At 39.0% G+C, this 13,168-nt stretch overlaps 1 protein-coding gene across 6 annotated transcripts in view; it reads right to left on the bottom strand.

The window, feature by feature from the left end:
• Nucleotides 1–13,168, bottom strand: part of CDKL5 (cyclin dependent kinase like 5) — a 238,144-nt gene that overhangs the window by 69,656 nt on the left and 155,320 nt on the right. For all 6 annotated transcript variants that reach the window (XR_002340830.1, XM_021080550.1, XM_021080553.1 and 3 more), the window contains exons 5-7: nt 7,761–7,897; nt 2,916–3,036; nt 531–590 (exon numbers count right to left, since the gene is read on the bottom strand). Coding sequence is in view for 5 of the 6 variants with exons in the window: in XM_021080550.1 (XP_020936209.1) it covers nt 531–590; nt 2,916–3,036; nt 7,761–7,897 (318 nt within the window). In the remaining variant the exon portion in view is untranslated. The remainder of the gene's footprint in view (nt 1–530; nt 591–2,915; nt 3,037–7,760; nt 7,898–13,168) is intronic.

Below are 13,168 nucleotides of genomic sequence, written 5' to 3'. Positions count from 1 at the left end.
ACATCAATTACTAATTTCATTCACTGAACATTTAAAAGGAATAAATGGAATCATTCTTAAAAAATGTCTTTTAAATTTACAGATATATAACTATTGGATATAGGTATTTACATAGTTATATTTTCAGTGTCTATGGTTATGCCTAAAACAATTTCTATCAATATTTAAAATATTAAAAAAAATTTTTATCCAACTCAAGCCAGACGGCCATAGTGGTATTTCCCAGAAAGTTCTTTTTCTGAGGTCATTAGGTCATTGGCTTATGAATATATGCACATGTATATATTTGCTCTGAATTCTCATTAAACAAATACCGCATGATGATTTTTTTAAAACAGTAGACAGTACTATGCAAAGAGAGAGCAGAACTCTCCTAGCAATTAATTTTTCAATAGATGACCCAACAGAATGTTTCTTTGCTAATTTAAGTCAAAACATAAAAAAACACTTTTAATATTCCTGGAAAAGCTACCTATATGTTATAGTAAATTAACTCTGTACTTACAGGGCTCAATTTCTTTTTAACTTACCAAAGTCACATAGTTTCAAAACGTCATTGTGGCTGATTAAGAGATTTTCTGGTTTTATATCTGGAGCATCAAGATAAAAATAATTATTAAAAAATGTTCCATGTACTGCTGATTGACACTGTTAGATCACTATAATGGTACCCAATTAGAAATATCCAGACTAATCTGAGTAGAAAACTACGGCGGTAAAAAGCAGAGTAACACATCTTATGCTGGTACACAAAAGTTTCTTTTTGAGAAATATGCAGATCACAATTTCAGGAGTTCCCATCATGGCTCAGCAGAAACTAATCTGACTAGTATCCATGAGGACGCAGGTTTGATCCCCGGCCTTGCTCAGTGGGTTAAGGATCTGGCATTGCTGTGAACTGTGATGTAGTTTGAAGATGCAGGTGGGATGTGGCATTGCTGTGGCTTAGGCCAACGACTACAGCTCTGATTCAATTCCTAGCCTGGGAAGCTCCATATATCACAGGTGTGGCCCTAAAAAGACCAGAAAAAAAAAAAAAAAAAAGAGAGAGAGAGAGACAGATCACAATTTCAAAAACTTTTTTCTCCTTAAATCTTAAAGGCATTAATTGGATCTCTGAAAGGAATTTAAAAAGGATTCAATCTAGGCCACCCTATTTGAAGGAACCATTTTTACTTTATAAAACACTGATAATACAAAATTTTAGAGATAGATTATAAAATGTTTGCACCCACAAGATACTTTAAAAACACACATGAGGAAGTTCTCATGTGGTGTAGTGAGTGGGTTAAAAATCCAGTACTGCTGCAGCTGTGGTACAGGTTGCAACTTTAGTACAGGTTCAATCCCTGGTCTGGGAACTTCCACATGCCACAGGTGTGGCCAAAAAACACAAACAAAACCAAACCTATGAGAGTAAGGAGATAGTACTATATTTACTGGAGGAAAAAATACGTATGAGATAGGTTTTCTGTTATGATTTGCAGTATAATTTCTATATTTATATTTCTTTAGCTTTTCTATATGGTTCACAATCACAAACGTCTACTGCTGAAGCTATGCTGGATGAGTCAAGATAAGATTTCTCATTTTTTCCGGGGATCTTTTGATGATGTGGTGGGAGTTAAGGAGTAGAAATACACAGAAAATGCAGTTTAATTCTCCCCTTGGGAGGCATCTCACAATTCTATTTTTAGAGTACCCATATCTATATCATATGGTAGAAGTGAAAATGGAGAAAGGGAAGAGGTAGGAGTGAGATCTGTAGATTTCAGAATCATGGTTTCTACTGCTAATTCACAACCATAATTCACTATACACTTAACCAAATCATGGTATCACTACGGAAACGCAGCTAAATCAGTTCCTTGTTAATATCCTCAAACTGTTGTAAAGACTGCTATTAGATTCATTACCCTAGACACTAGATGTCCAGTTGATCTGAAAATCTCTCCATGCTGCCAGCAGCCTTGATAAGGTAACTGCTATGAAAGTCAAATGCAAGAGAAATACAAACTCTTTCCAGAAATAATAAGAGCTGGTATTCTTCACGTGACCTTTAAGCTATTCTCAAAGTGAGACTATTTTTAAAGTGATACGCTTGGGTGTCTGTATAGATAAACTGAAATGTAGTATTCATTTGTCTGCTAATTCAAAGATAAGAAGTAGACACTGTAGTATTTTCTGACAGTTATCTTCTGGCTTCATTATTGTATCAATTTGTGACCCCTGAATACAAGAGATTATCAGGAGAAGACAAATGGTGTAGAGTCAGAGGTGGTGCTGAGCAAGTAATTTCCCTTTTACTGCTATAAACCATCCACCCTCATGGCAATAAGGGACCAAACAAAACAGTTTATGGAAGTATAATCTTGACCTTTATGCAAGGCTGATCATGACTACACCCTGCAAAAACAATGGGTGCTTTTCACTAACAGGTAGGGAAAATCAGGAGGTAAAGGTACACACTAGAGATCTTAGTCAAAGGGGCCAATGAGAAGTGACTAACAGTGAGGGTCAGTGACTTAGGACCATCTCTAAGGCCTGATTCTGGCTTGTTTCACATTACCTGGTCTACCTGCAGGACCAAAAGGCAACAGAGGGTCTTTCCCCCTCAGGTAAGCTTCAAAGTTTGCATTTGTTGAGCTCTTTTTATTACTAGGCGCTTCTACTGTAGATAGTGGATCTGGTTATAGAGAAATCTCACCATAATGCCCAAATAAATTTGCAATCCATTCTTTTGGTGATAAAAAAGGAGACCTGGAGCCCTAACAATGTCTCATATCTCATACTTTCAAGAATGTATTTTATTTAAATGGAATGTCAGTGGCTAAGGAAATATTAAGACAGTAATATGTGAGCTATTCTCTTTATGTTTTCTTTAATATTTTCCATTTCGAAAATTACATACTCACCTCGATGAACAATATCATTCTTATGGCACCAGTGAATAGCTTTGATTAACTGATAGATATAACTTTTTACTTTTTCAGGTGGAACTCCATTTGGCATTTCTTCCAGCAACTCAAGCATATTCTAAAAATTAAATAGAGAGCCAATGATCTCCAAGATTAGGTAGGCCCATAAATCATATATTAACAATTTAAAAAAGCATCCTAGATGATCATTCATCTAATACACAGCATGCATTTTTAAAACATTGTTTTGCTTTCCATCTACAAGCTTTTCCATGCGGAAGCAGGATATTGTATTAAATCAAGGTTCTCTTTTAAGAGAAATTCCATTTTTACTACTCCCCAGTGCTATCTCAAATAATAACCCTATGCACTTTTCACTCTCCCTTAACCCTATCAGGAATCATTTTCGCATAAGTTCGAGGGAAAAGCAATTATACAAAGTAGAGAAAAGACACTGTAATGTATAAAGGAGAGGAGAAACAGTCATTTTAACATTGTGTGCTGTGCATCTTCAATAGAACTTTGCAATAACATTAAGCCTTGAAAATATTTCTGGGAGACCTGGAAAATATTCTTAAATGAACTCTAAGATTAGCAGAGATCAATATAATCAGAACACAAATTTAAACAGGCTAATTTTTATTGTTGAAATAAAAATTCAGACTGCAAACAAATCACTATTCAAAAATCTTAAGTCTAAAAACCACACATTATTTTTTTTATTAAGTAGAAATTTCGCTTAACCAATTTCCATTGAGTTTCCAGATTAACCAAACATTCTGCACTCTCTCTGTAAAGCACAAGAGTAAGGCCCACAGCATGATTAGAGCTTACTGTTTGTAGATGACTATCTAGGACAGTAGTTCTCACAATATGATCTGTGTGTGGATCTCTGAGGGGGAATCTCAGGCCTTACAGAGGACCCATGAAGTCAAAACCATATTCACGCTGTGGCCTTTTTCACTATGTTAGCATTTGCACTGATGGCATAAAGCCACGATGAATAAACTGATGGCACTTTAGCATGAATCAAGACATTGGATTCTTCAATGCCACACCCCAAAGTTAAAAAAAAAAAGCCAATTTTAATAAAGGATGTCTTTGATGAAGCAGTAAAAATTATGTTTATTAAATTTCAATTCTTGAGTACATGTCTTTAGGAATCTACATGATAAAATGAGGAATACACAAAAAGGCATGTCTGCTACATATCAATGTGTGATAGTGGTCTTGAGGAAAAGCACTAGGGTAATTGAATTATAAACCGAACCAAACAGTTTTCTTGGGGAACACATTTTTTACTTTGAAGAATGACTGACACACAAAGATTTATGTTATCATGTAATGGGTTCATTACTGCTATTTTTAAAGAATTAAGTATTTTTGTATTGCTCAGTTTGGACCTCTAATATAACAAATATTAATAGATAAAACCCACATAAATGCAAAGCTCTTAGGGCTCCCAATAATGTCAAGACTATAAAGGAGTCCTGAGACCAAAAAGTTGCTGCCCTAGTACAATTCTACAATTTTGTTTCCACCAGTTGGGTGTATACATATGAACAACTAGCTGTTTGTTTATAACATTCCCATACCTATTCATGACAGATGCGCTTGTTATTTTAATATAGTTAAATATCAGATAAACCAATGAAATAATGTTTGTTTGTTTGTTTGTTTTTATAAGAGGGTTGCTCTTTCTAAGAAACTGAGGTTTAATACTTTGGAAAGACTTAATAAAGGAAAGCCACTACACACGATGCTGTCTAATCAAATGTGAGAGCAACAATTATAAAACACTGGCAAGGGATGGTCGTGGTGGTAAGGATTTTGCACTGAGATTGCTTTGCAATTGTTTTAAAGTTTTCACTTCACTTTAAAGAAGCTGACACAGGATATCACTGATGCATTACGGGTAGGACATATGTAAGAAAGACCCATCAGAACTCCAACCTGAAGATCAATACTCAAAAAGCCCTGACAGAACCTACCTCCAAAGAGAGCATGGAAAATGAATACATATTGATGATTTAAGTTAAAATAAAATATTTAAAGTACGTAGGCATCATTTTTAGTGATTCTCCACTTGAATTGTCTTTTTCAATTAATAAATCCACAGGAGGTCCCAAATACACAAGAGGGCTTTGTAATAAGCCTCGTTTCATTTCAACTCTAATCCCCTGAATTACAGAGAAGAATGTCCTTCAGTATCCATTCATCCCTTACTAGAGTAATACAACTTGTAGGTGGATACACTGGTGCCCAGAAAGAAGAGTCTATTTCCCTTCCACCTTGCAACTAGTGTGGCCATGCAGCTACCTCCTGGCCAATGGGATGTGATAGCTGGAGCTCCATCTTGACCTTGAGGACAAGGACCACATCTCAGACGTGGTAGAACAGAAAGGCAGAAGCAACCTGGATCTCGTATGGCTGTGGAGTAGAGTTACCATACACGCCCACCTTTATATTTGTACCTGGGAAAGACACCTATTTTGTTTAAGCCACTGTAATCCTGCATCTATGTTACAGACCCCTTAAGAGCACCTTTCTCCTTGCCCTCTTGAGACTTACAGTCAATCGTTATGCACAGCCACTGATGGGAGGGTGTGATGGTAACCTTCGACTAAAAACCAGTGGAAGGTCAGCAGAGGAATCCCAGGCCAGCAAAGGAATTCCAGGCCTGGAGGTCAGAAGACTGAAATTCTGGTAGCAGCTCTGCCACTTAACAGCAGAGAGATCCCAGACATGACATAGTGTCTGATACACAGAGGTGATTTCTTCATTTGTTCATACTAAATTGTTAATTGTGAACAATCACCATGAGTAGGCCAGAAATAAAAAAGATAAACGAAAATAGATCTATCAGAATTTTATTATTTGGCAGTGAAAACTGCAAAGTGCATGATTACTTTTGATAACTAAAAAAAATATATAAAAAGCACCAGGATTTTACAGCAATGCCTTTCATAACTTTTTAAAAATATCAAATTTCAGTTTTATTTTATTGGGAAGGTTCCCTTATACGAAATCATCTAAATTGACTCAGAAAAAGAAACCTTTAAACAGATTTTGGAAAAGAAACATAAAACAGTGTTTTGAAACAACAAAGAGCCTTGTAATATTTTTTCAAGTTTTGCTTGTAATGAAATTACTACACACACACACACACACACACATATATATATATATATATATATGTTTTGTAAATTAGAAATGTAATTTGTAAAGGCTTAATTAATCGAAAAGTCACATTACTGGTTGGTTGTCTTGGCAACACTGTTTTCCATTTTGTGATGATGGTGATGGTGGTGATTCTCTATCGTTTATGACATGGAAAGCGCCTGAGAATCGACCTAAAGCAAACATAAACCTCTCCAGTCTTAATCTTCTTTAGATAATAACACAGGAAATCAGCAGGAGCCACCTATTTACTCATTAAGGAAACCTCTAAAAGGTCTGTCTGGTTTCAGTTTATTCTACTCTTGTTAAGGCACTTATTTAAGTTCCTGACAATAACCAAATGCTTTAAGTCAGCTGCTATTCAAGAAATTCACAGGCATACAATACTGTCTACTGTACCAGATATGTGCCCTTAGGTTATGTGATTAAAACTGTCACTAAGAATTAATGATTTTTTTAAAAAAATCTAAAGCAAGTATAGAGGCAACTGGAACAATGTGTGCTTCTTTTCTCCCATGTTTCTAATTCCTTATTTGTGGTTTCATCTACTTCCTCAAGCTTCATCTTCTGGCTCCTGACACATCTTCCTCCCTCAAATAAAGCCATGGCATTGGTAATTCACAAAAGGCTGCTTCATGGGCCACTCATTAGCCACCCTAGGTCCTATGCCTGTGAGGTATCTTACACACACCTCTACCATCCTGTACTATCACAGTCAATTTATGCACCCTCTCCCTCAGGGGGCTTGCTTAGGTTTAATTAAAATAAACCAAGTCTACACAAATGAACCTTTCCACAGAAAAAGAAAATCATGGACATGGAGAACAGACTTGTGCTTGCCAAGGGAGAGAGTGGGGTGGACTGGGAATTTGGGGTTAATAATTCCAAACTATTGCCTTTGGAATGGATAAGCAATGAGACCCTGCTGTATAGCACTGGGAACTCTGCCTAGTCACTTTTTTTTTTTTTTTTTTTGGTCTTTTTGCCATTTCTTGGGCCACTCCCATGGCATATGGAGATTCCCAGGCTAGGGGTCGAATTGGAGCTGTAGCCGCCGGCCCTGTGCCACAGCCACAGCAACGCAGGATCCGAGCCGCGTCTGCAACCTACACCACAGCTCATGGCAACGCCGGATCGTTAACCCACAGAGCGAGGGCAGGGACCGAACCCGAAACCTCATGGTTCCTAGTCGGATTCGTTAACCACTGAGCCACGACGGGAACTCTGTGTCTAGTCACTTATTGACGGAGCATGATAATGCGAGAAAAAGGAAAGTATACATGCATGTGTGACTGGGTCACTTTGCTGTACAGGAGAAAATTGACACAACACTGTAAACCAGCTATAATGGAAAAAATAAAAATCATTAAATTAAAAAAAAAGTAAACCAAGTCTAAAAATTACTTAGGAAAGACAGATTCTAAGACTTCAGAAGGCAAATCAATACATTGTTTAAGATTAACTCTGTAGAGTTAAAGTGCACAAAATCCTTTAATATATTTTTAGGACTTCTAATGTTTATGGGTAATACCTTCATTTTTGAAGTCAGATTATGAGCACAACGACAAGTCATACTAGATGATAATATTCCTTTAATAGTATCAGAAACAGCAATAAATAAAAGAATCAGGCAAATCTCTACTGCATCAATTAGTGACTTACTTTTTCAACATACTCAAACACCAAGTACAATTTCCCCCTCCGACGAAAGGCTTCCTTCAACTCCACAATGTTTTCCTGCTTGAGAGTACGAAGCATTTTAAGCTCTCGTAAAGTCGTTTCCTTGACTTCTTCATTTTCTAAAATGTAAACAATGGTAAATAGAGTAAAATTAAAGCTTTCAAACCACTATTCAAAGAATTCTAAGAACATTGAAAGCATACCAATTTCACTTTCCACTCAGAGTACTTCTGCATAACAAATCCAAGGATGGAATATTAAATATCACATTTTCTTGTTGAAAGGATCAAGAAAAAGAAACTTAAAGAAGAAGAGGCTTACCTGACCAGCATGAACCTAATTTTCTGCTTGTATTTCCTTAGACTCCTTTTTGCAAAGTATATATGTAAAACACAGACTTAGAGATACAACATATAAATCCACTGTCATTTGAACTCTAATACTATATACTAAGGAAGAAAGAGTTTGAAAGGGTAAAAAGGAATTAACCCCATTGGCATGCAGAGGAGTCTCTATGCAGCATTTGTAGCAGTTGATGTTTTTAAGTTTGGCCTGAAGCTTTAGCTTAAGAGAGTATGTTATTCCCCCGGCTGCATGTGAGTCGCCTCTGTGGGCAGAGGTTGTGTGCCAGCTATCCACAATGCAGCTCATGGTCAAGTGCAGGGAACTCTAAGGGTATCTGATCTTCTCTCTGAACAGCGGCTGCTGCAGGTTCCTGCTATTCTCCTGTGGCATGTCCATCTGTCCACCCCAGATGGTTTGGCTATACCGGGATGGGGAACTTACACAGAACCGATATACCCTTCCGTATCATCAACTCCACTCGCAATAACCCCTACAGACACAGAGGAAGGACGAAGTCACACTGACTCTAATGGATTAATTGGCAGGGGATCAGGGAAGGTAATATTTCATTTTAAAGGAGTTTTTATAATACCTTTAGACTTAGCCAGGAAATTCTACTTGCCATGTTTATGTATGTATATACAAGGAAGGATACAGGTTCATGATCCCTTATCCGCAATTTCAAAAATCAAAAAATCAGTACAAAGACTGAATGCCCTTTCTGGATTTTTTTTTTTCTGTCTTTTCTTTCTTAAGGGCCACAGCCAGGGCATGTGCAAGTTCCCAGGCTAGGGGTCCAATTGGAGCTGCAGCTGCCAGCCTACACCACAGCCACAGCATCACCAGATCCATGCTGTGTCTGTGACCTACGCTACAGCTCACGACAACACCGGATCCTTAATCCACTGGGCAGGGCCAGAGATCGAGCCTGCGTCCTCACGGATACTAGTCGGGTTTGTTACTGCTGAGCCACAACAGGAACTCCTTGAATGCTTTTTCTAAGTTTGTGGCAAATCTCCTTAGAGGCAAAACCCAAACGATTATGAAACCACTCATAGTCTTTGTTTATCCCACTTGGTATGAATATTCATATGTTATGCTTTAGAAACAATACCTGATTACAAGTTGCATGCCATATTTCCATTCTAAAATCTAAAAATTATCAATCATAAAATAATTGGCCCAAGATTTCAGGTAATGGTCAGAATCCCAGCTTGAAAGTCTAAGTTGTGTGCCCTTCAGGCTCAGGCATCTCTGGAAAGGAAGAAAATAGATTTTGGGGACAGGGACAAGAGAGATGAAAATGTCTTCAAGGAAGAAATGCTTCCTAAGCAAGATACACGAGATAAAAACTCTGAATGATGCCAAAGGGGGAGGGGGATTCTATATGCACTGCCAAGAATACGTCTCAGATTATTTTCTATCCCAGCCCCACTCCTAACCCCGAAACTGAATTTAAAGATAAGGCACTATACTAAAATGCTGGGCTAGTACCAGAGTATCTGTAACAAAAAGGAAACAAAGTCAACACTCCTTTGTGAACTGGTTAAACAAGTGAAATATTCCCCCTATTTAAAGAAAACTGCTGGCGAATGCTGGAGCACGGATTAGGAAAGGAGGGAGATACTGCCTATCAGAAAGCAGCAAGTAGCAGTAGCAAAGGCTGACAGTGGCATAAGCAGTAAAACAGCCCAGCCTGTGTCGGGGGATCCAAATGGGAACTAGGTACTCACAGGGCTCACGAAGGAGCATGAAACAGGGGGCCGCCTGACAGTAGGGGCAATGTGTGTGATGTGATCAGAGGGTTTCCCAAAGTGGCTTAGAGGCTTTTATGGGGGCTAGGGGAGCAGAGGCCCAGCTGGTGCGCCAGGTGGGGCCGAGTGGTGTTTTGGGACGGTTGGAACTGCCGAAGCCTAGGGAAGCTAAAAGCCATTTAGTCTTATGAAGAAGGTTAATAACCTGCTTCTCTGCTGTTCCACCTGAGTTACTCCAAAGTTGGGGTAATCAAACTAAAATCCATCTACCTCTAAGACGCAGACTGCTACACGGACCTCAATAAGAAGCACGTGCTCTTTTATTAAGAAAATAATTCAATAAGAAACAACTACACTGCTCATGACCTAGTCCTTGCCTGTGTTTCCACCCCCATCTCAAGCCCTTCTCTCCCTTCCTCACATGAGTTTTTCAGTTCCCAAAACAGCCCCAAGCTTTATTTTTCAACCCGAGGGCCTTTTAAATCGTTCCCTCTTCTTAGAACTCTCATTACACTACGAGACTCTTTACAGGGCTGGCTCATTCAGGTTTCGGTTTCAATGCCGCCCCATCACTACACCAGCCCCATGAGTCCCCATCGCTGTACTCTGACTTTGCTTTCACAGACCTGCTCACCAGTGTTAGTGATGTCTTTGTTTGCTTACGATCTGTGTGGCTACCCCTGCTAATCGGAGAGCTTCTAGGACAACAGGTTTTAAATTCAACAGCACACACGCAACCGCCTAGGACCAGACCAGCACAGAAAGGATCAATAAACACTTCCTACACGAATGCCTTCACTGCTGCCACGAGGAACTCTTTGCCCACAGGTGGCTAGCTCTTATTCCCTTAAAGCAAGGGAAGCAGCACCACGACAGCTCACAACGGGCACTCTGCCCTCTCAGTTTTGAGGACAGGGCTTTTAATCTTCTCTCCAGAACTTTGAAAGGGCAGCTTTTCAGGCAGTAAGACAAACTGAATTTATTTTCCCCTCTTCACCTCTGCCCCTGCTGGTCTTCTACAACATGTGATTATGAAAAACGGAGGCTCCAGAAAACTGAGAGCACCAAGGGTCAAGAACACATATATTTATTTAGTCATTCAGAGCATCCCTAAGCTAGGCTGGAACTGGCTACAAATAAATGTTGCAACAGAGTCAAAGGTAAATACAGCTGGTATATCTTTTCTAAGCAAAAGCTTGGCAAATTCTTGGCACTAAAAAAGGGGAGCTTTGTATCATGATCAATTTGTGGCAGTTTCACTTTGCTTACAGACAAAGCAGAATGGCTATTGCAGAAGGAATGTTGGAGTAGGACTCAGGAAACCTAGGGATGTGGGACCCTTTTAACCAACACTGTGACATGTGACTCGGGGCAAGACATTGAACTTTCATTCACAAAATAAATGGGCACTTCCCACTCACACATGCACCCTAAAAAAATCCCATGGCCTCTTTCGAATCTAATAATCTATGATTTCTTTTCATTAAAATCACATTATGAGCCTAAACTTCATTAAATTTGGTACTCTGTTATATATATTTATACCATTCGAATCTATACTGACTTTGCTAAGCAATGACTGGAGAGAAAAGAGAAGTGAATCTTCAAAAAAGAAGCTCACAAAATCACTTAGCATCTCTAGTCAGAAGCACCTCATTCTGGCGCCCAGCTTGTTTACTAGGAAAGGAGGGCTCCCCTAATTTATGCCAGAAACAGTGATTAAAAGCCGATTGTACTAAAAGGGAACAGGCAGAAAGTGGAATTATTAATTTCCTAAGTGTAAGCAAGCAAAATGCACACTCTTCATTATTTGGAAATCCTACCATTTTTGTTCTTCTGCGTACATTTAAGGTTCCTGGCCTACTACTTGCATGTTCTGAGGAAAACCATGGCTCTAAACGATCACATGATGGAGAAAAGGAATTCACAGTCCACTTACACATGCTTGTCTCCTCAGAAGTTCAAAAAGTAGCAAAGCTGTGCGGTGAGAGTTTTTCAAGGTGGACACACAGCCCATTATATGAGCACAAACCCCTCTGCCTTCTAGCCTTCCAGGTGAAATAATACCATGGGTTCTTTTTTTTTTTTTTTTTTTTTTTTTCTTTAAGGGCTGCACTAGAGCCACATGGAAATTCCCAGGCTAGGGGTCGAATTGGAGCTGTAGCTGCTGGCCTGCGCCACAATCACAGCAACGCAGGATCCAAGCCACATTTGCGACCTACACCATAGCTCACGGCAATGCTGGATCCTTAATCCACTGGGTGACGCCAGGGATTGAACCTGAGTCCTCATGGATACTAGTCAGATTTGTTTCTGCTGAGCCACGATGGGAACTCCCCTTGGGTTCTTTATTTAGGTGATGCTTCTCCAGTTTACAAATGAAAAAACCAAGTCTAGAAAGAATAACTTTCTTAGAGTAAGTGAAGGGAATGCTACATTGAGTAGAACACAGGGATGGAGGTGACATGGTGTGAGGCAGTGATCAAGATTTGGAGAGTGAGTTGGAACACCCAAGTTCAGGATTAGACTGCTTCACTTAGCTTCTGCTTATCTACATGGCATGTGGGTGGAAGAAAAACTCAATAAAGATCCTGGACTCTGTGTCTTCATCTCAGCTAATCCCATAGTAGCTGTGGTTCCTCAGCTGTCAGTAGAGTTGGAGTTCTACAAGATGATGATGAACGTCCTTTCAGCTCTAAGGGCTGGTCCTTCTGTGTGATTCTGGCTTATGCACCTGCTGATGGACCTGGTCATCAGTTACCACCAAGAGTGTTTTTAGTTTAGTACAGGCAATAATTCTGACAAAGTTATACAAATTCTACTGAGTGATAACTAAATGGTAGGGTGGAAAAAGGACATTAAGTTAAAACAAAAACAAAAACAAAAACAACCTAACTTATTTCTAAGCTTGCCAGTAAGGCAAGTAAGCACACCTAAAAATCAAGAAGGGAGATTCACTAAAGTAAAAGAAAATAATTTTTGAGATGATCACAGGAGCAAAGGAAATGCAAAAATAAGCAATGAAAAGAGAAAAATCTAAAGATGGGCAGAAACTCTTTTGTAACTCTGTTTTTAAAGAACAGCTTGGAAAAGAAATCCAGAAATAGCTGTAACCTATTTTATGAAATCACAAATCTGTGACAATCTTGTATAGCCAAAGAGGCTCCCCAGAATGGACCTTTAAAGAGGCACAATGTGTGTACGGCGTCAAGCCATCCTTGTACAAAACCCTAAGGGTGCCATGCTTCAGTCCGGTTGCCCTGGCTGAAGAAGGAACATCAAGAGGAGGGC

Source organism: Sus scrofa, chromosome X (genome assembly GCF_000003025.6).
Source record: "Sus scrofa isolate TJ Tabasco breed Duroc chromosome X, Sscrofa11.1, whole genome shotgun sequence".
Classification (NCBI taxonomy): domain Eukaryota; kingdom Metazoa; phylum Chordata; class Mammalia; order Artiodactyla; family Suidae; genus Sus; species Sus scrofa.
This window is presented reverse-complemented; position numbering and strand designations above follow the sequence as displayed.